Source organism: Ailuropoda melanoleuca, chromosome 2 (assembly GCF_002007445.2).
Source record: "Ailuropoda melanoleuca isolate Jingjing chromosome 2, ASM200744v2, whole genome shotgun sequence".
NCBI lineage: Eukaryota > Metazoa > Chordata > Mammalia > Carnivora > Ursidae > Ailuropoda > Ailuropoda melanoleuca.
The window spans coordinates 134,055,859-134,074,885 of record NC_048219.1 but is presented as its reverse complement, the minus strand read 5'-3'; the positions used below and the strand labels follow the sequence as shown (position 1 = coordinate 134,074,885).

At 37.2% G+C, this 19,027-nt stretch overlaps 1 protein-coding gene and 1 long non-coding RNA gene across 9 annotated transcripts in view; one reads left to right on the top strand and one right to left on the bottom strand.

Moving 5' to 3' along the window:
• The window catches only part of COBLL1 (cordon-bleu WH2 repeat protein like 1), a 161,513-nt gene extending 149,613 nt beyond the window's left edge, over window positions 1-11,900 (top strand). For all 7 annotated transcript variants that reach the window (XM_034654665.1, XM_034654662.1, XM_019808462.2 and 4 more), the window contains 3 exons: window positions 1,135-2,690; window positions 4,570-4,746; window positions 10,643-11,900. In XM_034654665.1, the coding sequence (XP_034510556.1) occupies window positions 1,135-2,690; window positions 4,570-4,746; window positions 10,643-10,729 (1,820 nt within the window). In that variant the 3' untranslated portion in view covers window positions 10,730-11,900. The remainder of the gene's footprint in view (window positions 1-1,134; window positions 2,691-4,569; window positions 4,747-10,642) is intronic.
• The window catches only part of LOC117801089, a 58,704-nt gene continuing 48,984 nt past the window's right edge, over window positions 9,308-19,027 (bottom strand). For both annotated transcript variants that reach the window (XR_004623479.1, XR_004623480.1), the window contains 2 exons: window positions 14,871-14,977; window positions 9,308-9,403 (listed from right to left, as the gene is read on the bottom strand). This is a non-coding gene — a long non-coding RNA (uncharacterized LOC117801089). The remainder of the gene's footprint in view (window positions 9,404-14,870; window positions 14,978-19,027) is intronic.

Sequence of the window (19,027 nt, the reverse complement as noted above, 5' to 3'; positions counted from 1 at the left end):
ATCCTTTCACGGTTTGACTCCCGAGGCCCACATTTCACTAGCACTGTGCAAACTACCGTATCTGGAAGGGGAGGCCACAAAGGATTTGGAAGATGAGGGTTAGTTGGTCATCCAGGAGAAATAATTCTTTTGGGCATTTGACTAAAGGGACCCAGTATATAAATCACTTCCCTGAGGACTAGACACATGGCGCACACTCATAGACCTATGTTTCCTTCCAGATGCCTCATTCCAATTCTTTGCCATCGGGTTGCTAGCTGGGAACTGTCGCTTGTTAACCTAGACACTGGCTAGTGATTTTTGTTTTCAGAAGATCTGAATTAGAATTAAGAGGAAAAGTAACGCAGGGGAGAGAGAGTTGGTTTTCTCTACATGGACTCTGACATGAGAATAGGGTATCTTTTCCCTCAGAGAAAAATCAAAACCCACATGATTGTTTTTATGTAGTTGAAGTCATCCATATTATGACTAAAAACAAAGTCCTCTAAGCGTCTTTAGCAAGGACACCTAATTAACAAGACAATCAACTTAGATTTTGTTTTTACTTTAACTCTTAAAAGTAGTATTTCCGTTGTTTGCCTTAATTAAAACTGGTAACATTTGCTGGGATCATTTCTCTTTTAATGTAAGGTGTAAAATATAAATACACTAGGGGTTATAGAAAAAGATTGGATCAAGATAGGAAGAAAAGGAAAAAAATATTTTTGCCATTTGTCCATTTCTTTTGTCATTCTTAACACTGACTGAACTATGAAGTCTACCTGTCAGGAGAAATGAAGCTATCTTCAAAGGAGTGCTTGTTCTGGGGAATAGCCTATCCAAATTAGCATGTTATATAAATGACATACAAAATATAATACATAGTTTCACCTTTTCACATCTGAGGAAACTGGGTTTGGCTCAAAGGGCTTAAGAAACGTGGAAGTCCATCTGGGTTCTAGATTCAGGTTTCTGTGATACCAAAGCCCATGCTGTTTTTCCTAATGCTACTACCTGCTTTTGTATAATTAGTGAGCTGAAAATTATCTGTAGAATTCAAACCAACCTATTTCAGTTTGGGGGAGGCAAGCATTGAAATCTTGAGGTTTTCCTACTTTGTTCACATTTAACTTGACAATATTTTTTTTCTCTCAGATCAAAATGAAATAATTGTCATTCCACCGAACACAGAGGATCATATGAAAAATGGAGTGAGGAGAACAGAAATCAATGTAGGAGGTGTTGCCAAAAATAAAAATGTGGACATGGAAGTTGACTGTCAGGCACATAAAACTGATACTGCTGAAAGTTACAAGGAAAATCTTCTGGCTGCTTCATTAGTACAAGACCAGAAACTGAATCAGCCCAGTGAGGAAAAGACCAAAATGCAAGACGCAGCCATTCAGACGGTCCCTTCCACTGATGGCTTTGATGGGAATCACCGAGATCATAATTTGTCTAATTTCAAAGTTAATGAAAGTGTGCATACTCCAAGTAACAATAAATCAACTCAACACTCATATTCAAGTCCCCAAGATTCTGTAGATGCCTCAAGGAAATTCAGGAGTCAGGGCCCCCTAAATGTACATTCAGAAAATCAACTCACCATAAAAGATCCAATTTATACACATGGTAATGATGATCTTTTGCCTCCTATAGATAGAATTGATAAAAATTCAGCTATTTCTCATGTAAAGAATTACCCACTTTATAAACAAGACTATGATCCCAAGCCAAAACCTTCAAATGAAATCACAAGAGAGTACATACCCAAAATTGGAATGACTACTTATAAAATTGTGCCTCCCAAATCCCTGGAGATAGCAAACAATTGGGAATCAGAAACCACTGGGTATAAAGATGATCAAGAGATACATACTTTAGGAAGAAAGCACACTCATGAGAGTGTGAAAGAAACTGCGATCCAAACAGAAGATCTTGTTATTTCTGAAAGCCCAAAGGAGCCCCAGGCAGACGTTCAACTGAAGCTTACCCCGAGAACAGAGCCTCAGGTGCACAGTGTGGAGAGCTCGCCCCATATCGCCATGGGGAATCCTCTGAAACCTCCCAGAATGACGAAAGACGCTGGCACAGCTCCTTTTGTGCCGAATTTGGAAGATATAAACAATATTTTGGAGTCAAAACTTAAATCTCGGGTTTCAAATCCCCAGACCAAACCAAGTTCTTTTTTCCTACAGATGCAAAAGAGAGTTTCAGGTCACTATGTGACATCTGCTGCTGCCAGGAGTGTCCATGTGGCCCCAAACCCCACTCCAAAAGAACAAATAAAGAAAGAGGAGGAAAGGGATGTGCTGCCTCCTCCAGAGCAAACTCTTTCTCCCTTAAGTAAAACAGCTCCATCTCCTCCACACCCGCATATTCAAAGCCCTGATGATGATGGCAGCAGCCAGAAGCCTACAGAAACCCTGCCTCCTTCCGTAGCTCCAAGACCCGCTCCTCTTCCTGCGAGTCAGTTAGCAGCCCAAAATCTGAAGACTTTGAAAACTTTTGGTGCCCCTAGACCTTACTCGAGTTCTGCTTCATCCCCCTTTGCCCTTGCGGTCGTGAAACGGTCACAGTCACTCAGCAAACCGCGCCCCGAGCCCAGCGGCGAGGGTGCGGCCGCCCCGCCTCCACCCGACACAGAAGAAGGGAAGGCTCCTTCTGTACCTAAATTTGTGGGCATCCCACAGCCGTGTGTGCGTGATGAGGTAATGTTACCTTTTTTAAAAATGAGGGGTTCTAATACAACAGGGTTTAAATGGGGGTTGACAGGCATGTTGGCATGTTTGTTACTTAACTCTGAATTCATATTAATGTAACAGCAAGCTACCACAGGGAGAAAACAGTAGTAACACATAAAATCTGATTATTTACTCTCAGAGTTATTGTAATTCATTTAACATGACTGGGTAGTACTATAAACGTCATCATTCTAATAATTGTGTCATTAGCAAATATTGTAATTTGAAGTTTCTTCGCACATACATTTGTGTAGTGTACTACTTTATAGTTCTATTTCCCTGTTTTGCTTATCTCAATTTGTTTACAACTTTTCTGATATACTGGTTTCATTTCTTCTCCAATTCCACATAATTGCAAAATAAATAGTTTTAATCATATAGAAATATAAGCAGTATTTAAAAGACTAGATAAGATAACCAGACATTTCTCAACTAGGCATTTTCAATCACATATCCTCAACCTCAATTACCAAAAATTGATACATAAACAATTTAAACTGAAACCAGAGTTTAAATATGTAATTTTCTTAATTTCCCATTTTTGTTAATTCAGTGTCAACTTTTCCAGTGACTGGTATGTTGACTAAAATATCATTTAACCAGTGTCTAACCTTAATAACTTACATAAAAAGGGACACTTACTGACTTCGTGTTTGGTCAACTGAGTGTTATAATTTGCTAGATTCAAATAGTATAGTCAAAGGAAAGGATGACATTTACAGAATGAATTACAATAATCCCCTTGCAATTTTTAAAAAATATTTTGTGTACCTTTACTCTGATAGTGTTTAAAGAATACTTTCAGATTTGTGTGACAGTTCCGGAAGTATTTTATAGTACTTTTTCAAACATTCCTAGAGTAACAGAAGATTAACCACACTGCCAAGTAAAGATTTTTCCATAATCTCAAAGCAATATTCATCTCAAAGGATATTTCTTCATATATTTCACATTTATGTTTCTTAGCTTTGATATAATGTCAGGAAGAGATGTATGATATAGAGATTAATTCTTTATTTGGGAACAAAGCCTGTGTTTCTTCTTAGGATGGAATGCCGTTCCTAAACAACAGAAGTTTGATTTAGATAATACAGTTTTTGAGTCATTGCCTGAATTCTGTTTAGCTCATCTTTTGTAAAGATGTTTGGCAGTTTAAAAAAGACATTTTTAAGATTGTTTGATAATAGTTTTCAGTTAAATCAGTTACTAAATATTCTTTCCTAAGAAGTTTAATTAAATTTTTGATTCTTAAATTTGGAAATTCCTAATATTTATTTTTAGTCCATGGGAAAATAAAACATGGTCATCATTTAGCCCCTGTGACTTCCAGAAACACAAAATAAGCTGTTACACAATGTAGCACAGTCATTAATATGTCTTTATTAGAAGATATGTTAGATTCAAGCATTATAAAATTGTCAGTTTGTCCATTTTGTACTGTCAAAAATGATAATTTCACAACCTATTATGTTGTAACTATAAAAAATGTGTTATTTTTTAGTCTGAGGAAATTTTATTATTATTAATTTGGCTCTTCTAGCCAATTCCAGTGGCAAAATCAGCATCATTTGACTCAAAGACAGTAAAATTACCACTGTATTCATAAAGCAAAGAGAGGTACCACTTTTCTTCCTTAGCCTCCTGAGTTCAAGAGAAGGGAAAGTAATACCCTCATCTTCCAACCGAGCTCTGGCAGCAGAGATAATTCAGTGGGTAGGGAACTGAGCTGTCTAAAACACCAGTGTGGCAAATAATGACTCTTAAAGAATACCGATGATGAAAATTTTTTTAAATGGCTCATTCTTCACTTGGTATTCATATAAATATTTTTCATTTATTTTTATAGGGAAATAACTCTGCACATAGTGAACAGAATTCCCAAATACCATCTCCAACTGACTGCCCATCATTCATTCTTAAGAGACAAAGTTCTTTAACATTCCAAAGCTCTGACCCAGAACAGATCCGACAGAGTTTGCTCACTGCAATCCGCTCTGGAGAGGCTGCTGCCAAATTGAAAAGGGTAAGTTTTCTTTATCAGATGGGTGACAGTGGGTCTATTTTCAACATTGTCAAACTAATACTTAGGGGAAATTGTTTTCTGGCTTTTGAATCTGAATAGGGAGGATGCCAGAAGTTACTCTTTGATGTCAAGGGTCATTTTTGAAATATAAACTGAAAGAGTCCAGAGACTTACACATACTTAAAAATATGTCCGGTCTATTTTCCACACCATGGGCCAGGTGCAGAACATGGGTTTTGCTCATTATTATATGACTATACATAGAAAGTACCCTGGACTCCGAGTTTATAAATTGTATCAGCACAGTAAGAAAAATTCTTTCAGAAAGAAAATCCCTCCTTATTCCAGAAAAGCTGCACTAGTAATAGGAACCTCCAATTTTTCAGTCCTAGCTCCCACCGTGATCAAAGTTAACTACCATATGTGGGGGATTGGGTGGGGGCGGGGGTGGGGGGCACATTGTTTTATAGGCTAAACAAAAAAATGTAGGGAAAAATCTAAGGAATTAGATGACATTGAATACAGAAATTCTAGTCTATCATGCCCTGCCCATGTGGCTAGCTCCTTACTAAGGTGCAGGAGACCTTCAGGAGAGGAGGTATACTTCTTTTTGGAGCAAATGCCAAAGAAATGTCCCAGGGAATTATTTGTAGGTGAGTTTCCTCCCTCTGTCGCTTTCATCCACCCAAAGAAGATGGACATGGTGAAGCCTGGAGCCTGGCATCATCACTTGGACTTCCCAGAGGCTGTTGTCTCCCTAAATGTCTTTCTTGTTCTCCCCTTAGTTGTCTTGGTTCCAAGTTCCTCAACACCCAAGACAAGAAAAGTACTCATTATTCCCCTGACTCCCTAGGCATTTCGTTTTGTAAATTCCTTCCCTAATCATTTTAGAAGCTGTTTAGAGAAGAGTAAGAGACTTGTTGAGCAAAACACTGAGCTCAACAGAAATGAAATCTGCAAAGGGACAGGAATGCTGCAGAGAGGGAAAGAAAGGGGAGGGCATCTCGGGCACATCTCCACGGCTGGCCCTGCCGGCGCTAGCCACTTTCCTCCCTGTGTTTGAGCGGAGCCATGGGTGACCACCGTTTTCACAGAGGGCTTGCCACTCCCAGTTGGCCAAACAGGGAGACAGGGCAAAATACTGCCTGGTGTCAGGAGTGGAGGAAAAGTGAAGGGGTAATTCAGGGGATTAGGTTTGAATTTTGTTAGGTATTTGTAGAGTCTGAATTTAGGTGCCAAGTGGCAAAAAAAAAAAACAAAAAAAAAAACAAGTGTAGTTTTCTGTATTAAAACTGGTATTTCACAGGTCATGACATTTATATTTTATGGGGAAATATGCCCATGCAGATGTATTGTACATTCTCACTTATGAAAATATTTCTCTTTCTAATCTTATAAATTCGGGTTGTGTTTCAAATCGGTCACTTCTGATCTAAAGCTTTCTCAGGTCAGTAAACTTGATAAGCATTTTTTAAGCACTAAAGTACTAAACACTGTAGTAGGTGCTGGGGAGAGGAAAATGGATAAAATGAAGCCTCTGCCTTCTGGGTGTTGGCAGCCTGGGGCTGAGAAACAGTGGCCCATCAGGTCCACGGAGAACCAAGTAGCTACGCAGAAGATAGTTGCAGTGCCTTTGTACTAAAGTCAGTGGATACAGTAACCCGTTTCAATGGACACATTGCAGAAAACAGTGCATTAAGTTGGGAGTGTCTTTTAGGCCTGCAGAACTGTACAGGCAAGCAGCTGTGTGCTTAGTGTTATGGGCTCTGAATTGGCAGAAACTCCCATTGCTTCCAGAATGAGCTGGATGTGAATCAGCATAGAAAGCAGGCCCTAAATGATGATCCTATAATTGTATCCTGTTTATAACTCACTACTTTAGGTTCTATCGAGGCTAAATTTTATCTTTCAGTAGGAGATTATCGATAGTTCTGAGTCTTTACAGTGCCAGTTCGTAAATTTTGTTTAATGAAAATTCCTTACATAATCCATTTTCTTCCACTAAAAAAGGACACAGGGTCTAGTAAGGTTAATAATATCCACACTCCATGATCACTATTTTCACTTCTAATTATATACCTTAAAAGGTGTGTGTTGTGTACCAGGACTCACATATAAGAACATTCATGAAATATTGTTTTTAATAGCTCCAAATAAATATAACCTTAATATCCAAAAAGAGGATAAACAGTATCTTCAAAGAATGGACTGTCAAATAGCAATAAATTGGGCAAAATGTAGCTAAACACAACAGTGTAAAGACCTATAAAAATATATGTGTGTAAAGTTTGACAGCATGCGTAGGTGGCAATTATTTTTAAAAGCGAGGAAGTAATTATACAAATCATGATAGGGTTACTTCCACGGGGAAAGAAAAGGGGTTGCTGGGGGCTTGTGGGAGCAAGACAGGCACACAATTTAAGAGGGAACCAAAAGTCTAGGTAATCAAGATAAATACTAATGCAGTATTTTTTAAATGTCTAAACGATAGACATTTAGTGATAGAGAAAATGTCAACATTATAAATAAAGACAAGCTCAGTAGGGAGCTGGAAATATTCTTTTCTTGGCCTGGCTAGTAGATTATATATATGTTTGTGTTTGTTTTCACTGGGTTGTTTATTTAAGTTCAGGGCACTTTTCTGTACATGTATTATATTTCAAAAAATATTATATTGCAAAAGGAAGTAGAAATGGACGCAAGAAGGCTCTAATTCCTTGTGATCTTTGCTTAAGTCCCATATTTCTGTCCTGTACTGAACATTTCTCCTGGTTTGTTTTAAATTCTAACATTTCTTTTATAGAACAACAGTGAGAGTGCCAAATAAAACCTTCAGTGATTTTGACAGTAGGTTTAGATTGTTCATCAGAAAGTTGGCTCCAGGTTTGCCTATATTTTGGCACCCAAATGTTCAGTTTAACTCCAGGTACCAACGTGCCTTATGGCTCTGGTTCATACCCGAGTAATTAGCCTTCATTATAATAATTGGTTCATATCAGAACAATTATCTAGTTGACTGCTCTGGTGTAAATGTAGTCATGAACATGCCATGCTTTTTCATATTTCTTAAGATTTTTTTCTACACCTTACCCCTATTTGACCTCAGTGCAGTCACAGAGATCTCTTGTCTTCTTATAAAGTTTTAATAAATCCAGTTCTGTATTTGATAAAATGTGTTTGGTGTTAAGATTTATATGTGAATCAGCAAATTGTTTTCAGAGAATAAGAGATTAAGTAACCTATTATCATTGACTTACATTGATACAAGAACTTCTTTGCCTACTCTTGGTTCTTGTTGATGCTTCAGTTACTAAAGGTCATTACACTATTACAAATAGAATATAGGTTTGTAAAAATGAAGTCTGAAAATAAACTGACAAGTAGAATTTAGTGATTGATATTAACCATTTCCTCAGAATGTAAAATTTATCTTTGGCTACATGGAAGTCTGGAAGGAAGAAAAAACTGGATAAGTCACCCAAATCTTCCTGGCTTGTTTTATTTGTTTAATTGGTCTGCTTTTTATTCATATTTCCTTCATTGGAATTTGAACAATCTAAAGGCTTCAGGTTGGCACTTCTTTCTGTATATTTTTAAATTAAAAATAAATGATAGTTTCGTAGTTAACGCTCCTCACAAGAATAAGCAAGCTGCATGAATATTCCTGAAAATTCTTTAAACTTAAAGGGCAGTCAACCAACAGTTGCTCTTAACAGTAAATTCTTTAATATTACTTTAAAAAATATCTTTATTGTAAATGTCATATTCATTATTTAGAAAACTCAAGCAGTACTTTTTTACTTTTTAAAAGTTTATACAAAGTTACCATATTCCATTCAAGAAATATTCATTGATCTACACAGTGCCAGTCACTAAAATAAACATGCATATAATGTGGCATTAAAATAGACAAGGTTTCTGACCTCGCAGAACTTATGGACTAGTCTATAATGAGGTCTTCTCATGCTTGAAAGTTTAGTATAAGAATTTTTAAATATCAAACAAAATACCATTCCCCTCCCAAAGTAACTGCTCATGATAGATTACCGTGAAACCTTCCAGAGCACTTTTGTAGTATATAAACATATTTAAATACATACAAAAATAGAATCCTGTAAAACATTCATAAATATCTCTTTGAAGTTTTCCATCTTATTATACACACACACATACACACCCACCCACACGCGCACACACACACACAGTTCTTCTAAGACTACATAGTATTTGACTCTATGAATGAACCATGGTTTATTTGTTCCTTATTGATGGACTTTAACTGGATTCTAGTTTTTCCATTCTATAAATGGTGCTACAATAAACATCTCTTACTTGTATTAGAGTCATCGGTGTGTTTTTTAAATGCTTAAAACAAAATTTCTTTTACTTTACAAAGAATTATGAAGACTGCAATTTTGGCAATAATTACAAAAATAATCCCTACACACTGAAACTTTTCAGAACAAAGTTACATAATGAAAAGTAATTACCTGTCTGCTGTTCATTGACTATACTTGGAAAGGAATCCACGGGAATACTGAGCAAAATGCAGATGAGCTTTCTTTCCCCTGGTGGCAACTTTTCGTGTTTTGTTGTTGTTGTTGTTGTTGTTTTAATTTCAGGTGGGTAGTGTCAACACAGTACTCCATTCTGGATTCTAGACAGTCAAGAAAGCTGATTAGTTTAGATGATAATCTTCATTTAATAAAAGGCAACGAATGACGCACAAGGAAATTAAATCCAAACTAAATTTGCCCATTTTATTTCTCTTTTCACTAACTTACTCTGTTGCTAGGCAGAATCTGTGGCCTTTTGTACTTCAGTTTTCTTCTTGTGAGAAGATGATAATGTTTGGTTAAGAGTCTAAACTAGCCAAATTGTAATCTAGAGATTAACCATTTTTCTTAAAATATTGTCATTTTTTTATGTATAATATTTCAAAATATTAATCCATCTACTATCCAGAATGCATATGACTTTTAAAAAATGTTCTAAATAATTTCAAATTTCAAGCTATTTAGGAAATTCTTAGTATATTTCATTCACTTACCATTTATAGAGACTTTGCCATTGAATTTTGGAATTTAGGAGTTTATTGGAAGAAAAAAACTACTTTTCAATCTGTAATTGTTTGGCATAAGAGTCATAGATTTGACTTTTTTTAGCCCTTTATATGAAAGCATTTTATTTATTTATTTATTTATTTATTTATTTATTTATTTATTTATTTATTTATTTAAGATTGTATTTATTTGAGAGCAAGAGAACACGAGCAGGGGGAGGGAGAGGGAGAAGCAGATGCCACACCGAGCAGGGAGCCTGACACAGGGCTGGACCCCGGGATCATGACCTGAGCTGAAGGCAGACACTTAACAGACTGAGCCACTCAGGTGCCCCTATATGAAAGCATTTTAAAAACCAAAGCTGTATTTTCTTATAAATAAGGGGTACCTGGGAGGGGAACTTCAAGTTAATATATGTCATCAATACAATTTTAGAATTTGTAAAATTCTTTGCTTTGTGAAATTCACTTTATTTTTCTACATTCTCCAAGGCACTTTTGGGGAGCCAGAATTAATTTAGCAAAAAATGCTCTTCAACAGCTTGGCCTGCAGTCTGTTTGTGCTCTTGTCCTTTGAGTTGATTTGGAAATTTTGTAAAGACTAAGATGTGTTAATGGATTATTTAACTTGTTTGTTGTGGAAATAACAACTCTCTCATTTTTAATTTTATGGTAGAGTGAACATTTCTTCTTGATTATTTGTGGTTTATTGAATGATAAATGCTAAATATTTTTATTTACAATTAAGCAGAAGTTAAAATGTGGTAATTGTTGTAAATTAGATAGCTTTCCCATTTTAAATTGATGGGCGCAAAATGTGTTTCTTTCTCTTAGGTTACTGTTCCATCAAATACAGTATCTGTGAATGGAAGGTCAAGACTCAGCCATTCCATGTCCCCTGATGCCCAGGATGGCCATTAAATGCTGCCTGTTATAACGCACTTCATCCCCTCTACTTCAAGAACACCTTCATCCTAACGGAGAATGTTGGCAAATGTATATTCAGATGTACACTAATATATTGTCTATTAAAGTGTAAGAATTTGTGCTGTGGCTTTTAATGCCAAAAGAAGAATTACAGAATTTATAAGTTATATTTTTGGCCTTTTTTTTTTTTTTTTTTGCCTTAAAAGCTGAATATGCTGCTTTAGAACTTTAAGACAAGGTGTTAATGACTTTCATTTTCTTTCAAATGAGAAATACACCTTTTGTTGATTTCACTTACACATTCTCTACAATGGTGACTTAGACAAAAGGATAAATTGAGATTCATAGGCTTACATTTGTGTGACACATATGTAGGTAGGCAAACATTTGCTGCCTCAATGTTACAGTTTAATTGGAAATGTTTATAAATTAAAGTCTATTTTGGCTGAAAGTATGATATAGAGAACTAATATCAAGTATATTCGGTTCAACAGTTAATTAAAATGAATCACTTAGTGTGCAAGTCTTATCTTGTGTGTTCTTCATGTAATTACAAAATCAATGTCAAATTTATGGGAAGCTCATAGTATTTTAATATTTTATTAACATGGAACTTTTTTTTAATCTTTAGAACTTAAATTGCACAAGGAGCATTTTAAATATTTTTGTATATAATCATGACATTGTTGTCACACAGATATTACAAATTTATGTGCCAGAAGCCTTAGAAATCACCTTATGACAATGTTGATCTATTGTGACAATTATTTCTACTTTTGATATGTAGCAAGGAATAAGGGTTAGTCCATGTCCATCTGGAAAACTTCAAACGCTACTTGGAGGTTCCAGAAATCCTGGTTTTAATTAAAGTAAAATAATAAAGTCTTTAGTTCAGATGCTAAAATTCTAAGTAATATATATTTACATTAGAGCTAAAACTGTTAAGCAAAACAATGCCTAATTTGTTGTCTTATAACTGTACTGGGGTCTAGAGCTCATTCATGTTCTAGTCCTACTTTAAGAATCTAATAGCTCATTTATTCTAAAAGCTTGGTCAGACAAGTTGATGTTACGTTGGTTTTCACTAAAGCTCTTGGGATGTCTGCCTCTTTGGAAAGTGTGTTGATTTTTCCCCCCTGTTTAATAAAAACAAGTTATATATTTAGTTTGTGTCAATCAGCATATTTGTGAATTTCACCTGACGACCTATCTATCAGCCAGTAAACAAAAAGGTCATCGTAAGTCCTACCATCCATCAGGGCTCTCTAGTGTACATGTAGGCCCATTCAGACTCCAAAGTGCAGGATCTAAGCATACAAAATGCTTAGCAATGGCAGGTGCACATTAAATGTTAAATGTTGCTGCTATTTCCTTAAATCAGACTTGAAGAGACCCTCATATATGGAAACTTAAGTTCTATTATTGTAAACTGTTAGCGAAAGCAGTGACTTTTTATAAAATTATGACTGTCCACTTGGAAAAAAATAAATTTGGATCCCTACTTCAAACCATAAACAAATATATTTGAGTTGTATTAAAGACTATTTTTTTGAAGATTTATTTATTTGAGCAGGAGAGTGACGGGGGAGGGGGGCGGCGATAGGGGTGGAGAGAATCCCAAGCAGACTCTGTGCTGAGCCGGAGCCTAATGCAGGGCTCAATCTGACGACCCTGAGGTCACGACCTGAGCTGAAATCAAGAGTTGGACACTTAACCAACTATGCTACCCAAGTGCCCCTAAAGACAACTTTTAAAAGTAATATTTTAAAACTTAGATGAATATATTCAAATACATTCAACATTTTTCAGACCTCAGCATGGGAAAAATTATTTAAGTAGGACACAAAGAGACATTCAAAAAAGTATAAATTTGTTAAAATTTAAGACTTATATGTGTACATTAAGTACTATAGAAGTGAAAAAAGCCACAAGAATGTTTTTAATATAATTTATTTTTAAAAAATTCCTAAAAGTCATGAAACGCTACCCAACAGAAATATGCACATTGAAAAAACAAGATTTCTTACAAGAATAAATCTGAAAGGCCAAGAAATAAGGAAAGAATACTGTTCACTAATCAAGGAAATACTGGCTAAGACACAAGGAAGTACTACATCACACCCATCAAATTAGCAACAATGTAAGTTTCAAAATAGTAAGTGTTGTCAAGGACAACAAAGCAGTGGAACTCTTTCACTGTTGTTGGGGAGACATACTGGCACAACTATCAAATTTGCAGTATCTAATGAAGATGTATTACCGTGTTACCTTAAACAAGTACTTCTGCATGTGCATAAGGAGACCTTAACAGTGGGGCTCGTGGCTCAGTGGGTGTGGCATGTGACTCAACCTTGGGGTTGTGAGTTTAAGCCCCGAGCTGGGTGTAGAGATTAAAAAATCTTAATAAAAAAAAAAAGTCAAGGTAGCCTGTGTACAACAGCAGAAAGGAGTCCTAACCAGCAGTCAACATTAGTACATTCATAGGATAGACTTCTGTACAGCAGTCAAAATGAACAAACCAGGGTTATGCATGTCAACATGGGTGCAGCTCAAAAATGAGCAAAAAAAGCAAGTTGTGCAGCACTGCACGATTTATGACAACAGCTATATAAAATATGCAAAACAATACCATATATTATGGCTGTATACGTAGGGAAAAAGTACAGTTTTGCTAGTGGGTACCAAGAAATGAAGATTGGATTGGGGAGAGGGACAGGTCATCAGTTGTGTTTGTATTTATCTTGTAGGCTGCAGTTTGAAAACAAGTACATTTTACCCTTGAATAACATGGGGATTTGGTGTGCCAATCTCTCGCACAGTCGAAAATCCACATATGACTTTTGACTCCCTCAAATCTTAATAGCCTGTTGACTGGAAGCCTTACAGATAACATCAACATCAACAGTTGATGAGCACATATTTTGTATGTTACATTATTATATACTGCAATTTTACAATAAAGCCAAAGAAAAGAAAATGTTAAAATCATAAGGAAGGGAATACATTTATTCCATGATACCGATAAAAATCCACATACAGGTGGACCCAGGCAGTTCAAACTCATTTGTTCAAGGATCAAGTGTACTTGTATTACTCCAGATTTTAGCATACTTGAAGTAGTTTATAATTAAGATATTTTTAAAAGATCACATAGTACTTAAGGGGATATGTACATGAACCATTAATACACATACATTCTGAAAAGATTGCCTTATCCTCACTGTTTCAGGAGAAAAACATGTGCTAACCTCTCTACTCAATTGGGAAAGAAATTTGAGACAGTTTTCACCAGCCATATCCTTAAGTAACAGCAGAATAAAGATACAGAAATGATTTAGAACCAATTTTCAATTTTCATATTTAATTTTTTGCATATACGCATTTTTCTTTTCCTTTCCCCCATCAGGTTATTTCTTTATAATACATATTTTTAAGTTATCCAGATTCTGTATAAATTATAGGGTATGAAATGAAATACTCTCTTTTCTGTCTCCAGCGCCCCACTCCTTTCTCTAGAGATAACGCCTGTTAATGTTTCGTTTTTGTTAAGATTTTATTTATTTTAGAGAGAGAGAGTGTGCTCGCAAGCACGCGGGTGGGGGAGGAGCAAAGGGGCAGAAGGAGACAGATACTTTCTAGCACACTCCATGCTGAGAGCAGAGCCCAATGCAGAGCTTGATCCCACAATCCTGAGATCATGACCTGCACAGAAACCAAGAGTCAGATGCTTAACCTACTGAGCCACCCGTGTGCCCCAAGCACTATTAATGTTTTGATATAAATCCCTATATAGATATATTTATATCCAATACAATATATTTATACCCAATACATACAGGTATATTTATATCGTGTTTTTGCATTTTCTTTGTTTTTCCTTGCCTATTACTGTTTTTAATATTAAAAAATCACTCTAATGGAAGTATATGACTATTCATGAGGAAAAATGGAACATGTGCAGCAAGCAAATATATGTAACATACATCCATGTTCGCTTTGGGGTGGAGACTTAGCATCAGAAAACAGCAAATTTCAGCCCCTGTTGTCAGGAGGGATTACCTTAAGGACAAGGAGAGGCAGCTGTGGGCAATGATGGAGACGCTGTGTAAATTGGATGGGGTCTTGGGCTCCTTACCTCAAATGAGAAATGCAAGGCTTTGCTTGTATCATAGGCTGGAACCAAATCAGTTGACTTTGAGTCCAGGCTTCTGTGGCAACAGTTAGTGGATTTATTACTGGGGTCTGCAAAGAAACATCAGCTGATTAGGGAGAAACAGTTTTCTGAAAAAACAGCTTTAAATTTTTTGCTAGTTTCTATCTCATTAACCCTATGGGGCCTGGTTTCACTCGTGGAGTTTGCATCAAGCTTTGGGGAACTATGGCCTGCATCCCAAATCTAGCTGGACCACTCTCTCACACCATACACAAAGATAAACTCCAAATGGATGAAAGACCTCAATGTGAGACAGGAATCCATCAAAAATCCTAGGGGAGAACATAGGCAGCAACCTCTACGACATTGGCCAAAGCAACTTCTTTCATGACACATCTCCAAAGGCAAGAGAAACAAAAGATAAAATGAACTTGTGGGACTTCATCAAGATAAAAAGTTTCTGCACAGCCAAGGAAACAGTCATCAAAACAAAGAGGCAACCCACAGAATGGGAGAAGATATTTGCAAATGAAACTACAGATAAAAGGCTGGTATCCAAGATCTATAAAGAACTTCTCAAATTCAATACAAGAGAAACGAATAATCAAATCAAATGGGCAGAAGAAATGAACAGACACTTTTCCAACGAAGACATACAAATGGCTAACAGACACATGAAGAAATGTTCAACATCATTAGCCATCAGGGAAATTCAAATCAAAACCACATTGAGATACCACCTTACGCCAGTCAGAATGGCAAAAATGGACAAGGCAAGAAACAACAAATGTTGGAGAGGATGCGGAGAAAGGGCATCCCTCTTACACTGTTGGTGGGAATGCAAGTTGGTACAGCCACTTTGGAAAACAGTGTGGAGGTCCATTAAAAAGTTAAAAATTGAGCTACCCTAAGACCCAGCAATTGCACTACTGGGTATTTACCCCAAAGATACAGACATAGTGAACAGAAGGGCCATATGCACCCCAATGTTCATAGCAGCATTGTCCACAATAGCTAAACTGTGGAAGGAGCCGAGATGCCCTTCAACAGACAAATGGATAAAGAAGATGTGGTCTGTATATACAATGGAATATTACTCAGCCATCAGAAAGAACAATTACCCAACATTTGCAGTAACATGGACGGGACTGGAGGACATTATGCTAAGTGAAATAAGTCAGGCAGAGAAAGACAATTATCATATGGTTTCACTCATTTATGGAACATAAGGAATAGCAGGGAGATCAGTAGGAGAAGGAAGGGAAGAATGAAGCGGGGGGTAAACAGAAGGAGGAATGAACCACGAGAGACTATGGACTCTGGGAAACAAACTGAGGGCTTCAGAGGGGAGGGGGTAGGGGATTGGGATAGGCTGGTGATGGATATTAAGGAGGGCACGTATTGCATGGAGCACTGGGTGTTATACTCAAACAATGAATCATGGAACACTACATTAAAAGCTAATGCATGGTGCACTGGGTGTTATATGCAACGCAGGAATCATGGAACTTTACATCAAAAACCAGGGATGTACTGTATGGTGACTAACATAATATAATAAAAAAATATTATTATTAAAAAAAGCTAATGATGTACTGTATGGTGACTAACATAACGTAATAAAAAATTAAAAAAAACCAAAAACCAAAACAAAACAAAACCAAAAAAGTCACTCTAATATCATTTAGCAAGTTGACTTTTACACCGGCAATGTTTAGGAAGAACTTTTTGCAGAGACAGATTTCCCATTCATATTTCAATTCATAGTTCTCCTATTTGGTTCTTGCTGTGGTACAGTTATACCTAAAGTCAAAATACCTGGGCTTGAATCACAGGTCTGCCACTTACAAGACATGAGATCTTGAGCAGATTACTCATTTTCTCTGTGCCTCATTTCAACCTCTGAAAAACTACATTAATACTACATCTTCCTGGAGGGCCTGGGTGGCTCAGTCAGTTAAAGCAGCTGGCTCTTGATTTCAGCTCAGATCATGATCTCAGGGTCCTGGGATTGAGCCCTGTGTCTGGCTCCACACTCAGCCAGGAGTCTGCTTGAGGATTCTCTCTCTCCTTCCTCTCCCTCTGCCTGTCCCCCTGCTTGCACACACACACACTCTCTCTCTCTCTCTCTCTAAAATAAATAAGTAAATCTTTTAAAGATATAATACACCTTCCTCATGAAATTGGTCATAAGGATTAAATGAATTTTAAGAGTTTGGCACAAAATTCATTTTTTAAAGCTCTCTCTCTCTCTCTCTACATATATATATATATATATTTCTTCAAGATTTATTTTAGAGAGTGAGAGAATACGTGAGTGGGGGAAGGGGCAGAGGGAGAGAATCTCTGAGCAGACTCCCCTCTGAGTGCAGAGCTGAACTGGGGCGCCAGGTGGGGCTCAGTCTCATGATCCATGAGATCATGACCGAATGGAAACCAAGTCAGACACTCAACTGACTGAGCCACCAGGCACCCCTGAAGCTATCTATTTTTAATAATATTAGTGAACAGGTATTATTTGACTAATATACTCCCCATCCTTCTGAAGAGTGCTACCCTCTCTCCCACTTTAAGGCCTGATCTAGCCTTGACCACCAGGCATCGGCAATAGAATCCATACTCTGCCGCCTGATCCAAGTCCTTAAATGCCTAAAGCTGCTTGTACTCAAAACCAAAAGAGTCCCAACTGATACAGTTAGTTGTCTAGTGCCAGTTCATTTTCTACCCACTACCAGTAGACACAATAAATGTAAAAAGCTGAGAATCAAACTCATCATTTTTACTATCTATTGATTCTGATAAATGACTCGAAAGAAAAGAGAACTTGCAGTTCGAAGTCACAATGAAGTTTTCCACGGGCTGAATGCTTTTTTCTTAGATTATTTTTGATGTAAAAATAGCTAATTTATTTGGTGTGTTAGAGTTTACACATAATTTCTATATTATTTGACCTACACATGGAACAAAAAAGTGCACAAAGAGATTGTTACTTTACAAAGGTCACACAAGCAGACACGTGGCAGATTCCCACATCTAATTTCCCGCATGCTCTTTCCAATTGCCAAAGTTCACAAATGATGAAGAAAAGGGTGCTGGATTTCAAGGGACACCAACACGGTAAGCTACTTACTGCGGATCTTTAGTTGGTCTTCCTTTTCTCTTCAGTGTTACCACTTTCTTGCAAGTTTTCATTTTTAACACCTCAGACTCTTCATATGGATGGATAGATTTTGTTTATGGCAAGAAAAATGCCACCATGTGCTCCCTCAGAAGAACTCTCCTGACAGGTATTTCGAGAGGAATTGTGAAACATTCTGGTAATTTGTGTAGAGCTGTTGGCATTTCTGCTTCACAAACTGGAGAAATTCATTTGGAAATCTTGCAAATTACTCATCTTGGAGAAAGAAAAGTGCTACATTCCAAACTTATAGTTTTCAAAACAAGCAACTTCTTTACTTTCCAATTGATTCCTACGTCCCTACTCACCCTTGCTCCTTGGGGTAGACCATCGTGGAGGCCCCAGTGCTCTACCTCACCTGCATCCACACCTTTGGCCCTTTGCACCTTCTCTCACTGAACAGACAAAGCCCTTCCCCCACTCTAGAAGTAGATTTCGTGACTAATAGGAGTGGAGATTGACTGCACCAATGGGGAGACCAAGCATCAAAACTTTGCATGCATTTGCATGCTTTCACTGTGCCCGGAATGTTGCTGCAAGAAAGACATCTCTGAACTAGCTGGATGGTCCTCAGAAGAGAATGAGAGATTTATGGAGCAGAGCTCCCAACTGAGGCCAGCCTAGCGCTTTCAACGGTCAGACCCCCAGACCTGAGCAACTTCGGCCAAGATCAGAAGGGCCACATGGCCACCCCCCCACTGTCGCTGATGCGGGAGACATAGATGTTACCCGCTAGCTATGCCTCTGAGGTTTCGTGATTGGTGGGTCTACAGAATTAATGTGGCTATAGGTGCAATACATGCTCTTAAACAAACTCATACATGCACGACTTTAACCCTAATCATAAACTCATTCAAACTGTGCAGATCCACATACCCTATTTTCCCCAGAGTCCCACAGACTATTTTCTTTACTAAGTCCAACATAAATATACCTCGGACACTCTAACTTTCAACTAGTT